The 20282-nt window shown below is 36.4% G+C and overlaps 1 protein-coding gene across 1 annotated transcript; it reads right to left on the bottom strand.

Annotated features, from left to right (window-relative positions):
- Positions 1-15167: 15167 nt before the first annotated feature.
- Positions 15168-20030, bottom strand: LOC113344016. The gene is made up of 3 exons (XM_026588087.1): positions 19628-20030; positions 19173-19528; positions 15168-17186 (listed from the first exon to the last, which is right to left on the bottom strand). Exons 1-3 carry the CDS (start codon positions 19728-19730, stop codon positions 15528-15530), a joined length of 2118 nt encoding a protein of 705 aa, XP_026443872.1. The 5' UTR covers positions 19731-20030; the 3' UTR covers positions 15168-15527.
- Positions 20031-20282: the final 252 nt, after the last annotated feature.

The raw sequence follows: 20282 nt of genomic DNA, 5'->3' as shown, positions 1-20282 counted from the left end.
CAGCGGTTGTCACTTGTTTTTGGTTTCTTATTTTCTTGTTTTTAGTTTTGTTTTATTTTCTGGTTTTTAACCTTGTTTTGAGAATCGTGTTTCAGGTAATTATTTCTCATGGATGGAGCATATTGGAACAATGGATACGGTTTCCAACAATCTCAACAACATGACAACTTCCAACAATTCCAGGGGTATAATCAAAACCAATTCATTGGCTATGACCAATATTCCATGGATCCTTATGATTTTCCTCAACAACCTTATGGAGGGTATGTGTGTGAACAACCATAAGGATGGGAGGATTCTTATGCTCGTGAACAAAAAGTCTCTGACTTTCTAGACAAAGTTTCTAACTTTGCACAACAAGTGTTCCAAAAAGATAAAGAGGCTACAGAAGACCAACTCCAAGAACTTCGTGAAGGTATTGCTAACTTACAAAGAGGTATTGATCAAATCAAAGAAGAAAGGTATGAGGAAGAACTTTGCTTTAAAAACAATAACTATTCTAATGTGCCTATGGTTTGTGATGAATAGTTGATTGATGCTAATGTTGAAAAGGGCCAACCTTTGGGGTCTTTCGTTGATAATTGTGTAACTACCTCAACTCTTGATCTTAATAATGATCATTCACCTATTCAAAAGGATGAGATTGAGATTAGCAACACTAAATTCAGCGAAGACCAATCTTATGTTAACTATGAAAGTGATGATGATTATGAAGATACATCGCTTGAACCAACTCATGGTGACATTTCCCAAAGGTGTACATCGGAATCTTTTTGGGATCAAAATGAAGACGAAGAGGAATATGTTGACACTTGTGTAGATTACTCAAGCATTGATCTTAATAATGATCAAGAGCCTATTCAAAGAGTGGAGCTTGAGGATGATGCATTTTTGTGTCTTCTAAAAAAGTTCCTTATAGCGAAATTTGCAGCCGCAAAAGAGTTTGAGCCTAATGATGACGAGTATGTTGAGAATGTGATCGTTATGACCAATATTGTGGAAGACCCAATTGATCTTGCAAAGGATTATAATGATGATGTTAATGCCGAGACTTTAGTTAAGGTAGAAACGGATGAAGAATGGTTGCAAGGTTTGATAGAGGACCATGATATAAAAGAGGTGAATAATTCACTTGAGTTTTTCAAGGATGAAGAGGATTATGTGATACAAGAGATTGTGCAAGGTTTGTCTAACCCTTTGCATATTGTTTCTTCTCCTTTAACTCTTGTTGGTTTGAATGTATGTGCTTCGAGAATATTGTTGAATGACTTTGTTTCTCGATTTCCACCATTAGAAACATTTGATTCTCATATTATGAATGTTTGCATAGAAGAAACCATAGAAGTTCCTGAATTTTATGTTCTTTATACACTTCCAAGTGTAGACAAGAATAAGTGTGGGGGAAACTTCTGTTGGGCTATATCTTCACTTTTTCTTTATTATACTAATGTTTGTGTGAAGTTACTATTTGCAAAACAGGTTACATGGAAGGATCTCCAACTTTTCAGATTATTGGTGTATGGGGAATTCGTCTTGCAAGTCGGGCTGACGACTTTAAACCAAGCGCTAAATGGGAGGCAACCCATAAGATGAGTATTTCTTGTCTTGTATTTATTTCTTGTCTTGTTTTTAGCTTTTTCTTGTCTCGTATTTACTTTTTCTGATTTATTGTCGCATATCATTATAAGATTTCCCACCTTGACTTTCTTTGGACGATTCAATTTACATTGAGGACAATGTAAAGTTTAAGTGTGGGGGAGTGGTTAAGCATTTGCATCGTTATTTTTTTATTTTTTTTCAACTTTTGTGTAAAATAGTGAATAAAAAAACTCCAACTTGTGGTTAGTTTAGAGTCACATAGTATACATGTCGCTAAGATTACATCGAGATTCTCATAAGAGTGACTGAACTTACAGATGACAGAGAACGTGATCAGGTTTCTTACTTGTATGAGAGTTAAAGTTGGATTTAACCATGCCAGTGGCAAATGAGGTGCAGACTGAATTCGGCATTAGAGTAGTGGTCCCCTATAGTGGAGAATACCCATGTTACATCATGAGAGGTACCGACCTTCAATTCTTTGTACCTGTCTAAATTTGTGCTTTTAGAGTGTGTGTCACCGTACGTGAACTCCGGGTAGAATGGTGAGCTACCCAACCTCCCACCAATAGAAGCACTATTTTGATCTCTTGAGTGCTATTTTATCAATCATGAATGGTGACATCGAATTGCTAACTTACATACCACTTGTAATCTTGTTCGCAGTTAGCACCATCCACTTTATCTCTCTCTACACCAACAGGTCCATAGAAACAACATCATCATCAATAAGAGGAGCATCATAAATTCGAAGGAAAGTTGAAGACGTTCAAGGTTTACAAGCAACAGTACAGAAATGAGCAGATTTCATATTCAAGTATAGCAACAAGACAAGGAGCAGAATTTTTACAAGTTGAAGACTATTGTACAAGAGCGAATATTATCAAGATGAGAATTCAAGAAGTTTATGATATCGAGACACAAAAGTTGTGAAGAATCAAGCGGTAAAGTACTTACACCATGGCCTTTGTACTTGCATTTTTATTTTATCTTTATTTTATATTTGTAATATTTTCTCTTGTCTCAAAAAAAAAAAGGAAAAAAATAAGAAGAATAAGAAAAAGAGACAATAGAAAATTCATTAGGTTCATCATTAGTTTTAATATTTTGTTTGTTTCATTTTGTATTTACTTTATTTATCTTGTATATAAAAAAAATTAAAAAAAAGATAAAAAAAAATGAAAAAAAAAAAGAAAAAAAAAGAAGAAACAAATATTTATTGCTATCGTATTTTGGTTTGTTTAGTTCGTTTTTGGTTTTGTATTCATTCAATAAAGCCAACGGAAGAAGAAATATCCGTAATGAAGTTTCAAGTAACAAGGAATTAGAGGAAAGAATAACATTGTCAAGATTCTACGAAGTTCAAGAGTTATCATCAAGAGTTGAAGACCGAAGACGAATATGAAGACACCGATTGAAGACCGAAGATGTTTCTATGGATGCTGTGAGAGTGGTGCTAGATGCACGTCGAACGGATAACGAGGTAAGTAAGCATATTCCCACCTTCGTTAAGTGGTTGATTTCCTTTCGTAGAGATCGTCAGAAAAATGGGTTTTCAAAATGAATAATAGATGTGGGTTTTCAAAACAATTCAGAGGGTTTTGCCTTCCTACCATTCAACTGTCACGTGATTCTCTCTTCATTCCTACCTGGACACATGTGTGACCCATAAAAAGCTGTTTTTTATTGAGAGCAACTTCATAAAACCCTTTCTTGTGAGGCAGAGTCGAGGCTTTTGATCACTTCGAACCCGAATTTCTTTCGATAAGGGATGGTTATTTCTCTCTCAACTTTTAAGGATGAGATTGTGTTCATTTATGTGTCTAACTTCTTATGACTAGTGTGCAGAATTTCTATGTCTTCTTAGCGCGTTGGATGCTATCATTTCGGAGAACTAGTAAGTTGGAAATATAGGTTTTGTGGGTATATCTCTAGTAAACCCTCACGAGACTATAACTCGTCCACTAGGGACACCTAGGGGTTTAAAGGCTTGTTATACATGCTAAGTGTGACCGTAGCCTCGACGACACGGAGTTGTATGTATCCTTTAGAATAAGTTTTGTTTGATTTGCTCGAGGACTAGCAAAGTCTAAGTGTGGGGGAATTTGATAGGTGTCTAAAACACCTAATTTTATATCTAGTATTTATGCTTTATTTGCTATTATCCTTGTGAATTCAATCTCTTATGTTTGATTTTGAGTTATTAGGTGCAATGGAGTCCTTGGGAGCAAAAGAAGGAGAAAGAGTCCATTTGGAGCGAAAACAGAAAAAAAAAAAATCAATTCATAGGCGAGCGGTGGAGCCGGCTAAGGTTGCACAAGAAGGATGTGAAGAATAAGCTGTCAGTTTCCTGTAGCTGACAGTTGAGCTGAAAGAGACTTACGCTGTCGGTTCTCTAAAACTGACAAGCCAAAATGATAACTGGGTGTCCTGTATCCAATTGCTGGTTGCTTTGAGTAATTCCCATCATTACCTGAACCTAAAATTCAGAGAAACGCACATTTCTTTCTTCATTTCACCTGAGAAAATGGCTGCTGATAAAGAAGAGCTCGATGATGGCTGCAATGGAACCGAGTAAGGATGATAAATCTCAGAACTGGTGAAGGTTATTGTTGCAGTGATGGTGAAGATGAAGCTGTTGTCAACTGGCAGTTGAGTTCGAATTATAGAGAAGAAGAGTTTGAATTTGAAGTTGATAAGATTAGGTTTGCTGCTAATGGAAGAATTGAATCTGAGAAGAAGGAATTGGTGATAGAATTGATATGGGTTTGCCATGAAATAATCGAAATAAGGTTTGATTGAATCTGAAACAAAAAAAATTGAGGGTTTGATGTGGATCTGGAAGCTAGGGTTTGGAATGATTAACTGCTACTGCTTTTGATTTGAGAGAGAATGAAGATTCTAATGGGTTTTGCTGGATGGAGATTTAATTAGATAGTGCAGGTGGTGGAGCTGTGAGAAGAACTGGACTTTGGGGTTGTTGAGTCTGTTGCTGCTGATGATTTCAGGCAAGAGTTGAAGTGCAGGTGGTTTTGATTTTGAGCTCGATATCTGGTGTTTGTGGTGGTTGAAATGCACAGAAGAGGGTTTTTGAGTTTGTGTTGTAGTTGGCAGAGTCCTGTGGAGTGGCAGATGATGGTGCAAGAAGCATTGCAGGTCATGGAATTCAGGTGAAGTTGATGTTGTTAGTGCCGATGGCAAGGGCCTGAGTTAATGGAAGCTGAGTTTGTATGGCAGTAGTTTGAGCAAGTGATGTATCTGAGAGGTTGAAGTTGGTGTTGAGGTGCAGGTGGTGCTACTATGGAGCTGCAGAGAATGTCAGTCGTTGGTGCTTGGACGATGAAGCTGACTGAATGAGCAGATAGGTTTGAAGCTACAAAATGAGCTTAGATGCATTCTAGGAGCTTTGCAGATAAGAAGACCTGAGTTGATAGTTAATTGCAGCTGAGTTGCAGCCATGTAACATATGAGAGGAAGCTGTGTTTGCTGCCGCAGATATTGGCATTACAGGATCAGCTGGAAAAATGAATGAGTTATGAGCCGATGGAGTTCTTGTTGGCTTGCAGAAGAGGAGTCAGTGCTGCTAAGAAGGTGGAATCGTTATGGTTGAATTTGGTGGTGCAGTTCAAAGCAAAGATGGGTCGATGGAGAAATCAAGAGAAGAATTTAAGCAGTGCGTTCTAATGGCCGAGAGTTAAGAGATAAGTGTTGATTTGGTGCTTTTGGTATGCAGAGATTTGCAGGAACTGAACTGAAACGGGTAGCTGTTAGTTAGATGGTTGTTCAACAGGGAAATGGAGAAGAAGATGGTTGGGTTCAGTTTGCTGTCATCGGTTCACAACCATGAATGATTCAAAAAGACAAAGAAAACAAGTGGGTTTTGGTCGAGAAATGGATTGAGGGGTTTCTGCTAGTTGTTGTTGCTGGTGTAAGAAAGTGATGAGCTTGAGGTTCAACAGAAGCTGAGTTCTTTTATTCAGGTGGCATGATTGATTCTGCGGCTGAAATGGCTTGGTGGTGCTGGTTCAAAGGGATTGCAGGCCATTGCAGGTTTGAAATTAAGATGGATATGAAGAATCGGAGAAGAAATATGGGAGCTGTTGCTGCTTGAGTGCCTGGTATAGGAAGATTTAGTTGATGGCAGTAGACTGGTGGTAGTTCTGATGGGTTTGAGTGATAGAATGAAGCTGAAATGGTAAGTGGATGGAATATAGAATGTATTGAGCAGATAGTGATATTGCGGCTGCAGTGTGGTGGCCTGGAGGTGATGAATGCAATTGCAGGAGATAGGGGTTGTTAACTGGAGGTGCAATAGCTGAGGCAGTGTTGGCTGCAATGGATTGGCAGTTGCAAGTGTAGCAGCTGGGAATGGAGCAGCTGAAATGATGCAGGTGTGGAGCCAAAGGATATGGCGTTGTCGCAGGTAAGAAGAGAATGGTGATGTTGTTGTTGCCATGGGACTGGAATCGGTGTAATGTTGCCTATGATTGTTTAGATGGAGAATGAATGAATGTTGTGGGTGTGAAACTGTGAATGAATATGAATTGCAGGGAAGGAAAGTTGGATTGGCGTGAAATGGGTATGCTAGAAGAGGCTGAATTGGCTCGTCAGTTCCATGTGACTGACAGGCTTAGTAAATTTTAATTGGGCTTAATACCTTGTGGGCTGTTTGGAGGCGGATCAGTTTTTGGCAGAGTTGGACAGGGCTTGGCCTGTCTTGAGATTTTGGTCGAGATTGAAGTCTCAGGATATATAATCATTCATAGGAGAAATATAATGAGGGGGTCCATGAGGGAGAATCTCATCTTCTACTTTTGTTCTAGGGTTTGCAACATGATAGATTTATTTCTTCTTTGGATGAACTCGATGAACATGAGCTAGTTTTCTTTTAGTTAAGGAATAAGTTTGAATTCCAAACATGATTTTTATGCAATGAATTAGTTTTGTCTCCATATTTTGTTGCTTATGATTCACTATTAATATTGTTATATGATTTGAATACATGTTTAGTCGAGTCGCGAATCGGTTGAATTAGTTTTCATCTCTATTGCTAGATTAGGGTTATTATACGTAAAAGTGATAATTCCTGATTGCAAGTAGCATAATTGTGGGTATTACTTGTAGTGATGCATCCTAGTAGTCACAAGTGGATCATAACCTTGGTTAAATCGGATTAGTGCTTTTACACGTTCGATTGCTTTGATTAGTCTTATTCCATAGAACTCAATGCTTTTAGGGAGTTAAACTTAATTGTGCTTTTACACTTTACGTTGCTTTCTAAGAAGAATTCACATATGCATCTTTTAATGTGGTTTGTGATGAAATCAGGGAATTAGCGAGATATACTTGCGATCAAGATATCTTAGGACTTTTAATAAAGTTGAGATTAAATATCAATTCTAGTTATTGTTGAAAAGCATGTTTGTGGATGATAACGATATCCTTGACCAATACTTTCACATATTTGAATTGTGTGCTTTATTTCTTTGTTTTGCTTTTATTTTATTTTAGTATATCAAAATCATAATATCCCCCTTTTGTTTGCTTAAGATACCAAAACATATTGACAACTAGTCCTCTTTGTGGGAACGATCCTTTATTTCCCTTGCTATACTATATATTTTGAGTAGTAAGAAAGTGTAATTATTTTTGACGCCTACGACAGCGATCACACATAAGTGAATACTTTTGATACCAATATGCCTCTAACAGATAAGTCTATTTAATTTCACTTTTGATCTTTGGATCTAGGTTTGGAAGTCTGTTTGCAATTGAAAAAGTATATCAAACCTCATGAATCCGGAACACTTATACTCAGTTAGCTGAGAATCCTGGATTACGAACCACCTCTCAAGAAGAATCCAAACAAATCTAAGGAGAGTTTAGATATTTTCTTTAAGAATCAAAAATTCTGAGACGAAGAGAACTTTGCGATTTCAGTCTATTTCGTTCTTGTTCTGAGATAACAAGAACCTCGAGCATCAATAAGGACAAGATTAGGCTACACAAACTATCAGGTAAAAAATAGTCAGGCTCGGCTTCACGAAACCCTAAGTGAAGTCTTTGAGTCGTAATCTAATTATTTTTCTCATAGGAAACCTAGGTTTTTAGAGGATGACGCAAGCAACCAATTAGGACACAGAATTGCCAGGGACTAAGAAATCTTGTTTCATGAGTTTCTCTATTTGTAGATATTCAAGGCACTCGGGAGCTTTGAATTCAAGCTAAGATAACTTGATATTCAAGCAACCACTTCCTCAGTTTAGATGAAATTCTTATTAGGAATTTATGTAAGCATATGAGAAGTATGCCTTGAAATTACACAGAAGAATATACACTATGGTCCAGGATTCTGGAATCGTGTACAATGATAGTTCGTATTGGGAAATATTCTTTTGAGCGTAAATTGTGTTCATTAACGCTCAAGGACAATGATTCACAAACTCAAAGTTATTAATGATTGAAGTTGTCTAAGAAGTTTTTATAAGAGTTGTAGAAATGTCAAACGTTTATGAACATCTGCTTAGTTCGACACTTGGTAGATATGTCTAGGGGTGCGCATACCTACGGACCATTCCGTGAACTCATCATGTTGGGGTACACGTACCGGGATGTGTACCCTTAGCCATTCATAAACTCAGATCACAGGGGTATGCGTACTGGGTATGCGTACCTCCCTCTCATTCACGAACTCAAAACCTTAGGGTACGCGTACTGTGTATGCTTACCTACCATATTCCGGAACTCAGATCACTAGGGTATGCGTACCTACCATGTGTCCAGAGTTTCAGTAAGTTCTGAAAACTCTCTTTACACAATTTGGAACATTCTCAATAGTTATAGGTAATAAAATCATTGCTTGGGAAATTTCCAAATGGTCAACTTGGAACAAAAATAGTTCATGAATGATAAATTGTTCCTAACCAAGATTTTTAAGGATCTATGAACAATAAATTGTTCCGAAACCAGGATTTCCAAATGATCCATAGGTAATAATCATTGCTTGAACCATATTTCGAGAGATTTATCAAGACAAGCTTGACTCGAAATTTCTTATTTGCAATATTAAGTCTACTAAAATCATACGACTTAGTCTTATAAGATAAAATGGTAAATGCCATGGGTAAATAGGATGGTTAAGTATTCACATATCTCTTTGTTAATGAAGTTACTCAAATGTCTTCGTTTGATATTCAATCTACGAGGGTTCTTAGTGATATCTGATACTCAACTACGTTACTCTAATCCTAGTCCGAGACTTGACTTTAGTAGACTAGAAATCTAGATATATATAGTTTTGTGCATCTAACATAGACAACAAGCTTAAGATAGAAAACCTTGTAAGTTCGACCAATCAGTGCTCTAACAACCATTTTACTTGCATCCATCAGATCATACGGGTATCATGAATATTTCTTTGGCGAAACTGAATGGTGATAACTGTAAAAGTGGTCTCGATCGATGCGTAATGCAATTCGAGCCGGGCGAAAAAAAATCCTTTTTGGATGGAAAAATGATACATCTTAAAGAAGATACTTCAGATATTGAAGATTGGTGGAGCGTTAATTTAATGGTTCTTGGATGGATTTTTATATCGACCGAATCGAATCTTCTACCGATAGTAACCTATTAAGAGACTGTTAAGGAACTACGGGATAACCTAAAACAACGTTTTTCCATTGGTAATGGACCAAGGGTGCTACAACTACGTTCATATATATCCAAATGCATATAATATTGACAAAGTGTAAAAGAGTATTATGGTCGGTTGAAAGCTCTTTGGGAAGAAATCAATAACTATGTTAAACCTCCTATATGTAGTTGCGGTAAGTATGCTTTTTCTCTTTTACCCAGTGTGAAAAGCAACTTGAAGAAGAACGCATACATCAGTTTTTGATGGGACTTGATGATACATTACATGGGATTCTTAGCTCTCATGTAATAGCTCAAAATACTTTTCCAACGTTGAGTTGTGTGTATTCCCTAGTTATTCAAGAAGAAAGACATCATATAAATACCACGCGCTAAGAGACACGATTTTTCTTAGCATTTTGATCATCCCAAGTAGCATTTAAGTTTTCCCAAGTGTAGAATCCTCGTTGATCAGGAGGTTGTACGAATTCATACCAGTCTTCCCATGCTTACGAAGACGAAACTCCTTCATTAAGCGCCACCAGTTCTCAAAATATTGAGGTATCTCGTGATGCTTGGACATCTTACTCTTCCCACGATTCGCGAGGATATCATAGTAGAAGTAGTTATCGGCATCATAAAAGGGAAGTTTCAGACCATCTTTGAGTTGGTCCACAAAAATGATAAGACGGATGTTATCATAAGGAAAAGAGAGATTTATGGAAATAAATAAATTATTTTATTATTATTATTTGTATTTTATTAATAATATTTTTGCTAAAGAAACGATGAATTTTTGGATTTAATATTTAGAGTAATTTTAGGATAGTCTATAAGTTTATTTTAAGAGTGTTAATAAGTTAGGAAAGTTGAATAAAGGTAGTAGATACCTTGGTAAAATAGTTTTTGATATTTTTGTTAAGTTTAGGGGTTGTTTAGGAAGAGTTATCTATATAAGGAGCTCCAAAAACGAAAAATGGTACTCTTTTGATTAATGAAATTATATTTTTAATGTTAAACTTTGTTTAAATTTATTTTAATTTTTATTTATAGTGGGGTTCATCCTGAGGTCTAAATAATTATTTTATCCATAGTGTGATTCTTGGAGTTGCGAGGTCTGGATCATTCGTTCATAGTCGTTATTCTTTGGAATAATTTGAGGTCTAAACACTTTTATCAGTTATTTATCAATTTTATTCCGCTGCGATAATTATCTACTTTTTATCGTTTTAGATCTGCATCACCAGAGAGATTAATTTAAAAACGCTCATAGTGAAACACTTACTTGATCTCCTTCAGTGTGAGGTATCTCCAGCTATCAGTTGGGCGGAGTTTGTGCCCTTCGTCATTTGTAACTAGAGGATGAGGAGAAGGAATCATATCCATGATATCTTTAAATAAAATCCAATCACATCACACTTCAACCCCGGCGGAGGCAATGAGGAAGACGTTAACGTCCAACTAGAGCGGATGCGGTACCCAAAGAATCGTGATGCTCTAGTTTCGACCAAGATGAGACACCGGGTTTGTCGTCATCTTCCTCGTTACGAGATGGTTCCTCTATCATATAGAGAGATTATCTCTTTGGGGTCTAGGATTGATGAGAATCACGTGTTTGGCGACCCTAAGTTGGATGATCATAGCCCCTTGTTCACCTTCCTACTCCGAGTATGCATCTATAAACGAAAGATATCAGGAAACAGAAGATAATCAGACTTCCAATTTTGGCATAACATGCATGCATCTCAGATGAAGGAAAACCAATATAAATGACGTAAAACAAAACAAACAAAAAAAGAATGCAGGAAAAGTTCCAACAATCACAATATATGTAATTAGGAAGAAGGCGATCAAGTTTATAGAACTTCTGTGGAAAAGAGAAAAGCTAAGGACATCACATAAAAAATAAGATGATCGATGATGACACAAAGTAACATCAGAGAAGGTTCATTGAAAATTTTACATGGAGAATCCATTGATCTTACAGAATACATGTAAGCAGATCGGGACCAGCCTATGCGGTGGAGATCATTGTACATGATAAAATATAGCATCTACCAAAGTACTAACATCTGAAGAGTAATACAGTTGATATCTGAGATAAGACTCAAGGTAAGATGTCGAAGGTTTTAACCACATGTCATCGATTAAAGAATAGACACGAAGATATACGCGGAAGACCTAAGTTCAATATCAGGAGCTGGGAAAAACCTCGAAGCTGTGAGCTAAGTCAAAACCTGAAAAGCCAGATCGACACAACGAAGAAGTTGTCCCGGGTCCAAACAGACACAAGATGGGAAAACTAATTAGGTCACAATTATCATGGACTACTTGAGATGGAAGTCATTTACATGTAATCCATGTATTCATATAATTTATAAATAGCTAGAAAGTCTCATAATGGACATTTCATTAAGAAAATTACACTTTGAAGATTTCTCTCGCTTCTAATTTTCTTCTGATTGTTAAGTTCTTCAACTAACTTAGAAAAGATAATCAGGAAACCCTAATTTTTTCTTCTGGTTGTTAAGTTCTTTAGCCGACTTAGAAGAGATAATCAGGAAAACCTAACTTTACAAACGAGATTATTAATCCAAGATCAGAATTAAAGTAATCAATTAAGGTTGTGATCCAAATCAGAGAGTTACAATCAGAATATTGTGAATGTATAGTCGAATGAGTTGACGCATCTTCAGATAGCAATGAAGTCGAGGAAAAAAAGATTAATCAAGAAATAAGCTTAGCAGAACTTTGATGGAACAGAATCGCCTACGGGGAAGCTTGAAAGTCAAGAAGAGATTAAAGGATCTTCGGGAGGCGGAGAAGTTAATAAATATGGAATGAAATAAATTTTGGGATGAATATCTTCTCTCAAATAAGAGTCGGATCGATAATGTAACGTGCGGCAATATAAGAGTACTAATTTCTAGTGGAAATCGAGTAGAAGTGGGGCAAAATGGCGGATATTTCCTTCCCATATTATCCTTAGTAATAAAGGAAAGGCAAGAGGAAAATTGTAAGTGGAAAGTGTACCATACACATGGCACGATCCTAGAGCTGATACAACAGAGTATCATGCTCATGAGACGCACCCCATTCCTGGGCCTAATCCATCCAACGGCTCAGATAAAGCCATCCGACGTAGGAAGTGATGGGAAAAGAATAGAGACGCTGGACGCATGGAGGACCAGTCCACTCAACATTTAATGCCACATCCTGACAAGATAGGACACATGGTATTCACCCAACGTATCAAGTGATAAGAGCTTGATCGTCACCTAGCAAGATCCATCATATGGTATCACCGTAGCGGGAACGCCCGGTGAAGCTTCTTGGAACTCTATAAATACAGGGTAAAATCATGAAAAGGAGCTGGAATATTAGAGGAGAAAAGAGGGAGAAAGTGGAGATACTTGTAAAACATTAAGAGAGCACGTTTACTTATCATTCAAATTTTAATAATTTTGTAACACCGTCGATAAATTTGTAGGCATTTAAACTCATTAACCTGTGGATGTAGGCATTAACCGAACAACGTAAATCTTCTGCATCATCTTCTTTATTTCCTTACCACGTTAATTAAGTTTTGTTATGTGATATATTTAATGCGCTAGTGCCGAACTGTTTACTTGAGTATACCACAAATACATGTTAGATCTATCAATTGGGTTTTTAGTGGTTATACAAGTGACTCAACATCTTCTTAACGCGGTCACGGGAAGATATGGGGAGGTTATGGTGCAGATTTTAGGGACAAGTTGTGGCCCTTGTGGGAGATGATTGGAGACTCTCGGTGCATTTAATGTTTTAGACTGTTGTTTTTATGAATTTATTAAGTTTGGTTCTTTTTGTTGCGGAGCGGAAGGAAATATGTGGCAATATGTATTCCTTTTTCACTTTTTTATGGCAATTTATATTACATTGTATTCTACTAACTAATTGTTGTTGATTTTATAATTATTTTTTATCTTACTATAATAAAGAAAATGCTCCTTTCTAATGAAGATTTTTTTTTTTTTGTTGGTCACGAAAAAACAAAATACCTAGGTGTCACTTTGATATTACTACCACTATAATATAACAACGTATACTAAATAGTATTTGCCTATTCACATAAATGTCATTGCTTTAAAAATAGCCTGACTAAATTGGGGTCCATGCCCATTAATTTGGGTCTACGACTACATGACAAAAAAGGTCACTGAAAAGTTAAAAAAACCACCCCTTATCCAATTATTTTAAAAAATGGCTAATTTACCCCTTGATTAATTAGTGTTAATCGGGTGATTGATTGATGTTTAATTAAATTAAACTACAAATTAACTAATCTTGATTCTTCATCAAAATGTGAAAAAACAATTTATTTATTTTTTGAAAAAAGTCAAACCAGAATCAGTATATGTTCGTGCTCTCATAAACCGATTCTGGGTTGACTTTTTCAATTCACAAAAAAAAAAAAAAACAGAATCGGTTTTTACAAATGTACACAAAAAACCGAATATGGGAAAGAAAAAAAATCAAACATAATTTAAATCACACCCGATCTGAAAATGAGTATGATTTCATACTCAGTTCGCGTATAAATTTCATACTCATTTTGAGATCGAGTATGAAATCATACTCGTTTTGAAATTGTATAAAATCATACTAATACTCATTTTTAATTCGGGTATAAGCAGAATCGGTTTACATGATGCACACACAAAAGCCGATTATTGATATTGCATAACAGGAATCGGTTCATAAAAGTGATCATGTAATCCGATTGTAACAAAAAAAAGATACAGAAAAATTGAGAATTTTTTCTTACAACAATCGGTTTACCCGACACACATCTAAAATTCGATTCTAGCATTATACATCAACAATCGGTTTTTAAAAGTGCTAATGTAATCTGATTCTGGTTCAAATTTCCCGAACCAGAAAACATATCAAGGACAATCGGTCTTTATGGGCATGAACATAAACCGTTTCTAAGTGCAATTGGATCACATATACATTAACGTTAACCGATTCTGATAAACCAGGAAAAATTTGATTTCAAAATTTTCAATTTTTGAGCGATTTTATGTTACTAAAACCTAGTTTATAGGATTGGGTTGAGAAGAAAAGAAGAAGAATCAGTTGAAGTGGAGATGGAAATGAATTTGATTTTGATTTTGATTTTGATTTTAGTTTTTAATTTTATAATTTTAGTTTTATGATTTTAATTTTAATTTTAGTTTTTAATTTTATGATTAGGATTTGCTGGGGACAAATTAGTAGTATTAATATTTAATAGAGGGTAAATTGGTAGTTTTGAATTTTTTATCCTGTAGTCATAGGCCGAAATCCAATTCAAACATGTACATCCCAAATGTGTTTTCACCGGTATAAGATAAAAGAAAGTATGTTGAACTGAGTTTTTGAATCCTGATTATTGATAGTTAAGTTAAGCAATTACTTGACTCCGTTTTTATCTGGATCTGAATTGTCGCGTACTTGCCTAGAAAGTAAAACTGGGGCACATTTGAACCAATCTCTATCAAAATCAACAATGATTACAAGATAATAACTTAAACCATCCAATGATTCCAAAATCAGATGATGGAATCAGCAATGGTTCCAAGCTTTCAATTTGGTCGGGAGATAATTCTAAGTGATTTAAACTTGTACCTGGAGTTTTAGCAGCAGATTTTCATGATCAGGCCATACTCATTTTAAGGAGGCCATACTGCTTATTAAGCAGGCCATACTCATTTTAAGTTGAAATTTCTATCAAGTGTTTTTCTTGACTAAATTTGTCTCCCACTGATATTTACATCTTTTCGAGGGATTCCATCTACCAGGAACAAAATATATTTGCACTAAGAAACTGTAAAACAAAGAACTTCACCTACTGGATACCAATGGTCTTCAAGTGTTTCCAACAGAAAAACAAAAGAAAGGAGAAACAGTTGCCCATAAATAGATCTCTCGTGGCGATACAATAACCCTCCTTTCTACAGAATTAGGTTCTCCAGAAGACTAGTCTCATTGCATCAGATTATATACATTAAAATCATTCTGCAATGTAATGTCCGAGCCAAGAGAAACAAGGGAACACACTTCAAATAGAAATTGTCACATGCAGTACATAATATACAACATTTTACCTCACAATATCCATTTCCTCTGATTAATAACTACAATTTCCGTTGGTGCAGCCACCCCATGTGTTTGTCAGTCATTAACCCCTATAATTTCATCTCAATCACTTTCGGTCTCACTTTAAACTCACTTCCCCTCGGTTTCTGTCATGTCTTCTGCGCTTGCATTCAATTCAAAATTTCCCCTTCTCCATTTACTTCCAGAAGAAGAAAGTCCATCCCTTCATCATTTGCCACTTCAAAACTAGCATCAGTAATGGTGGTGGTGGTGGTACCGGCGGTTAAAGCCTCCTGGTTATGTACTTTCCCTCCGACAATTTCCATCAATTCCTCATTTGACATTTCACAAGTTGCATCAGCAATGACGGGCATTGTTCTGATGTCATCAAGAACCTCTTGTTCCTTTACTTCCTCACCAACTCTTTCCTTCAGTTCCTCATTTGACGTTTCACCAGTAGCATCAGTAACAGGTATCATGGTTGTGGCATCGGCTAAAGCCTCTTGTTCATTTACATCCCCACCAACGTTTTCCATTACCCCCTCTTCTGGCATTTCACTAGTAGTAGCAGTTATGGCGGTGATGGTTGTGGTGGTCGTTAAAGCCTCTCTTTTTTTGTCAACTTCCCCATCAATATTGTTCATCACTTTCTCATTTGGCATTTCAACAGTAGCATCAGTAATCGCGGCGATGGTTGTGGTGGTGGCTGGAGTGTCCTCTTTCCCATAAACGTTTTCTGTTGCCTCCTGATTTACAACTTCAACTGCTTCTGCTTTGCCAATATTAGCCTCAGAGGCTTGAACAGCGTCAACATCTTGCTTTGCAACCCGCAGTCGAGCCATGTGTTTTTTGCCCTTCTCATGATTGACCAACGTTTTCTCACTTTTGCACCCTACCTGGCATTGTTCACACCAATATTTGAACTTTTTCTTGAAATCTTCTGTCTTTTGCTTTTTCTGCACCACTGCCTTCACATTTTTCCCAACGTCCAGTTTCACATCCTCACTATCTTGCTTTAATGTCTGAATATGAGCCATGTGTTTTTTTCCGTTTTCATGATCAGCCATATTAATTGCATTCCGGCACCCTATTTGACAATGCTCGCACCAGAATTTAAATTTTTTCTTTACATCTTCAAGATTCTGATTTTTCAGCGGTGTTGCTTCCCCATTGTTCTCTGACTTCATAGCTTTCGCTGGCATTTTCCCACCAACTGGATTACACCTGCTATTAACCTTTGACCCCTCTGGCTTCTCTGGCAATGTCATGGAGCTCTCTATGTGCATTTTACCGCCAATTGGATTACACCTACTATTGATGTTTGATCCTTCTGGCTTCTCTGGAAATATAATGGAGTTCTCAATATCCTTGTTCTCCACTCCCTTCATATTCAGTTCGGCCTCGTCGTCTTCATCTTTCTCACCTTGGAGTTGGTCATTCTGCTTATGCTCATTTGCAGCCTCGTCTTTCTGCACTGATTCTATGTCATTCATCTTCTTCGCTGGAACCATTTTCCCCTCGTGACCTAGTATTGAACTGCTACTGGCATTTGCAAGGTCTGGTTCATCACTGTTCTTCGATACACCAGAACCTTCAATCTCCAAACTGATTGCTCCTTTTGCTCTCATCAGTCCTAGTTCTTTGGCCTTGTGTTTTCTACCTTGTAGGTGGGCGTCCAGACCCTTCTCACTTGTGGCACTTACCTTACAGAGAGCGCAGCTCCATTCCTTTTGAGGTTTCTTCTTTGAACTACCTAAAGCAAACCCATTAACTCCAATCGCGGTTATTTTTCTCTTGATCCCAGTAATGCTAGGGATTGCCGGCTTAAGCTGCAATGGAATAGTCATGGACAGCCTTATCAGTGATTCTTCATGGAATAACTGATATCTGATGAATGGTAATAGTCATTACAACTTTTTCTGTGTCAACAACGCCATTTGTTTTAACTAAAACGTCATATTTACCTGGCCTTACTTATAGGGGAAATCACATTGAGTACTTTCAGACGAAATAGCAAGAGTAAAGCAATTTTAAAAAGAAACTTTCTTCTATGGAATTAGTTGTACTTTGTGACTGAAACCGTACTTAATAGACAAACCAAGGGGAAAAAACACCCAAATCGTAGGTTTCCAGCAACATAATTCAGAGATGAGCATGCTTGAAATTTAACAACAATACTGAACGCTTCCTAGCCAACTGATCATCACGCAGCTTACCATAATGTTGTATTTATTAGCAAGATTGATGGCCTTGCTTATTAGCCATTGCCAATACATAATCAGGGATAAAGTAAATAAAAATTATTTCTGGTAAAGGTATGGACAAACAAAACTCAAACAAAAAGAGGTCAAACACATTTCTTAAGAAATATCAGGAAAAGAATGAACATGTTTTTGTTCTTTGTTACACAGTTGATTGAACAGGATGGGTACCTGAGGATACTCATTTAGAGCCACAATGGGTATTGCAGAAGGCAGCTACAAGTGCATCTAGCATAACTCTTATGGACAAACCTACACCATTTTATTCATGAAATAAAAGTTTACTGTGTACCAAAGATTTATCGATGGAAAGCTTAATCGCAGTTCTTGCGAAGGCAGCTGCAGGTGCATCTAGCGTAACTCTTATGGACAAACCTACACCATTTTATTTATGAAGTGAAAATTTACTGTGTACCTAAGATCTATCAGTGGAAAGCTAAATTGTAGTTCCTGGTCATCAACTACCCACCCTGGATGAAATCCACAACTAAACAATTCTACCCGTACAAATTTGCAACACAATTTTAGGTTCCAATAAACCAAATGTCACCCCCTGATATGCAGCTGGCCAACATGATTTTATGACACTGCAAACCCAAAGTGGCATGAAGTTTATCACATCCCTTATTTGTCTAGCAAAATGTGTAAAATAGTGGTATCCTACAGTCTGTATTCTCCTTTGTGAGCATTACTGCTAGAGTAACTTCTTCAGCAAAAACAAAATGAACTACTGATTCAACGGAATCCAATCTGAACGAAACTATATCCTGACAGAATTAAGGAGCAAAGATGTCTTTTATCTATGCAAATCAGTCTATCTGAGATTTAACTTCTTCAATTTATTGTAGCCCTCTTCCTCTCCCTCTGCAGTTACATGGTATGCAAACCGTCAGCTGAATACCATGTAAGTGTATTTGTCCAATATGCAAGGGGGTGAGATGAGACTCAAATTAATCTATTAGAATGCTGCAATTGATGAAAATGATTCAAACCTTTCGAACAATCCCTAATTCTTTAATTTTGTTTATTAAGAACAATCCCTAATTCTTATAGAATGCTTGGTTAGACATTCGAAACATGACAATTCTTCCTGGCAAAGATATTTTCAAAATGAGAACATAGAGGTTGATCTTGAAAAGAGAGGCGCAGTTAGAACAAAACAAAAACGAAAAAAAAAAACACTCTATAAACCATCATATTTTGATCAGACTTTCTCACTTGACTGCATTACCCTATGTGGAAACATTTTAAATCAAATTTCATAAAATTCTAGTTTGGATTTTTACTACTTCAGGTAAAAACAGTGTAGCTTTCTATAATCTTTTTTTGGCTTTTCTGATTGGCTCTAGCTTTCTAGAATCCTCAAAATAGGAAAATCCTAATCATCATAATCATTTCAACACGCATCAGAGTTAGTTAAATCAAAATCAGAATAATAATGAAGTAAAAAAAAAAAAAAGACAATTTTTTTCGATCAATAAAAACTAGAAGTTAAAAGATAAAGATAAACTGCGTAGTTTAAATGTAAATATCAAACTAATTCCTCTTGCCAACCTCAGTGATTTTAACCGCTTCAGGATGTCGCTGAAACGGTAACCTGTCAAAGCTTCCAACTTCAGGTCGTAATGGGATAGAAAATAACCTAGAAGAAGTATCAATGACTTGATTATTAAGATTATGATTATTACGCTGAAAATGCAAAGAATTAGAAAGTAATGGAAACCCTAAATCTCTCTCCATAGCCATTTCTCTTCTAACTTCAGCTTCTAATGCACGTTTACGGATAAGTTCAGCTGCAATTATCTCTTCACGAATTCTTTCTTTTTCAATTTCTCTTTGAATAGCTTCTCTAACAGGATCTGAATTGCCAAAGAAATCTGTTCTTACGATACCGTTGTTGAAATAACCAGCTGAAAAACAAACACAAGAACAATAAAATTACTACCAAAAACAGAGTATCCAGAAAATCAAATGAAATCAAGGCTTTGTTTTGATTTAGTGATTCATACCACGCATTGCTTGTTCAGTGAAATAATTATTGTTATGGGAATTGGGAGGAAAGAAATATGGAGACGAAGCATTTCTATTTTCAGGTCGAAATCTGAAATCCATGAGATTACAGTGATGGAAACAGACAAGGAGATAGTGAGTGATATAGTGAAAAAATAGGGCTAGGGTTTAAGATTTCGACATAAACAAGGAGGAAGACTCGAAGAGAGGGAGAGAGAAAGGAATTGGGAATTGTAACGCACTGCGGTGGGGTTTCCGTGTGTTCTTTTTACCCTTCAGTACCAAAATTAAAAAGAACTTCAGTACCAAAATTAAAAAGAATTATTACAGACTGGTTCTCGTTCGATTTGATTTTTTTAAGGGCTTGATTCAGATTTCGAATACGAGAAAGCAATAGTTTAAATTATCATTCTTGTTTATTTAAGATTAAAGAAAGTTTAAATTATCACTCTTGTTCATTTAAGATTAAAAAAAAAATCGTTCCAAGTTAAAAATTGGATTTAAGATAGCATGTTGTTATCTTCCCAAAAAATAATGAGCCCGGCTGGTTTAGGGCCTAGGTGAGTTATTTGGGGCCTATTAATAAAAGGAGATTTGGTCGGACATTGTTTGGAAAGATATTATCTCAACAAAACAGGATTGGTAATAGAGCTG

This window comes from Papaver somniferum, unplaced genomic scaffold (genome assembly GCF_003573695.1).
Source record: "Papaver somniferum cultivar HN1 unplaced genomic scaffold, ASM357369v1 unplaced-scaffold_70, whole genome shotgun sequence".
NCBI lineage: Eukaryota > Viridiplantae > Streptophyta > Magnoliopsida > Ranunculales > Papaveraceae > Papaver > Papaver somniferum.
Note: the sequence above shows the minus strand (reverse complement) of the source record. Positions and strands in the feature narration are given on the sequence as shown.

Coding starts and splice junctions, on each gene's coding strand:
- LOC113344016 (XM_026588087.1), bottom strand. CDS start 19,730: ATGGATTTCAGATTTCGACCTGAAAATAGAAATGCTTCGTCTCCATAT. Junction 19,529..19,627: donor CACTGAACAAGCAATGCGTG/GTATGAATCACT, acceptor TTTGTTTTTCAG/CTGGTTATTTCAACAACGGT. Junction 17,187..19,172: donor AAGCGGTTAAAATCACTGAG/GTTGGCAAGAGG, acceptor ATTCCATTGCAG/CTTAAGCCGGCAATCCCTAG.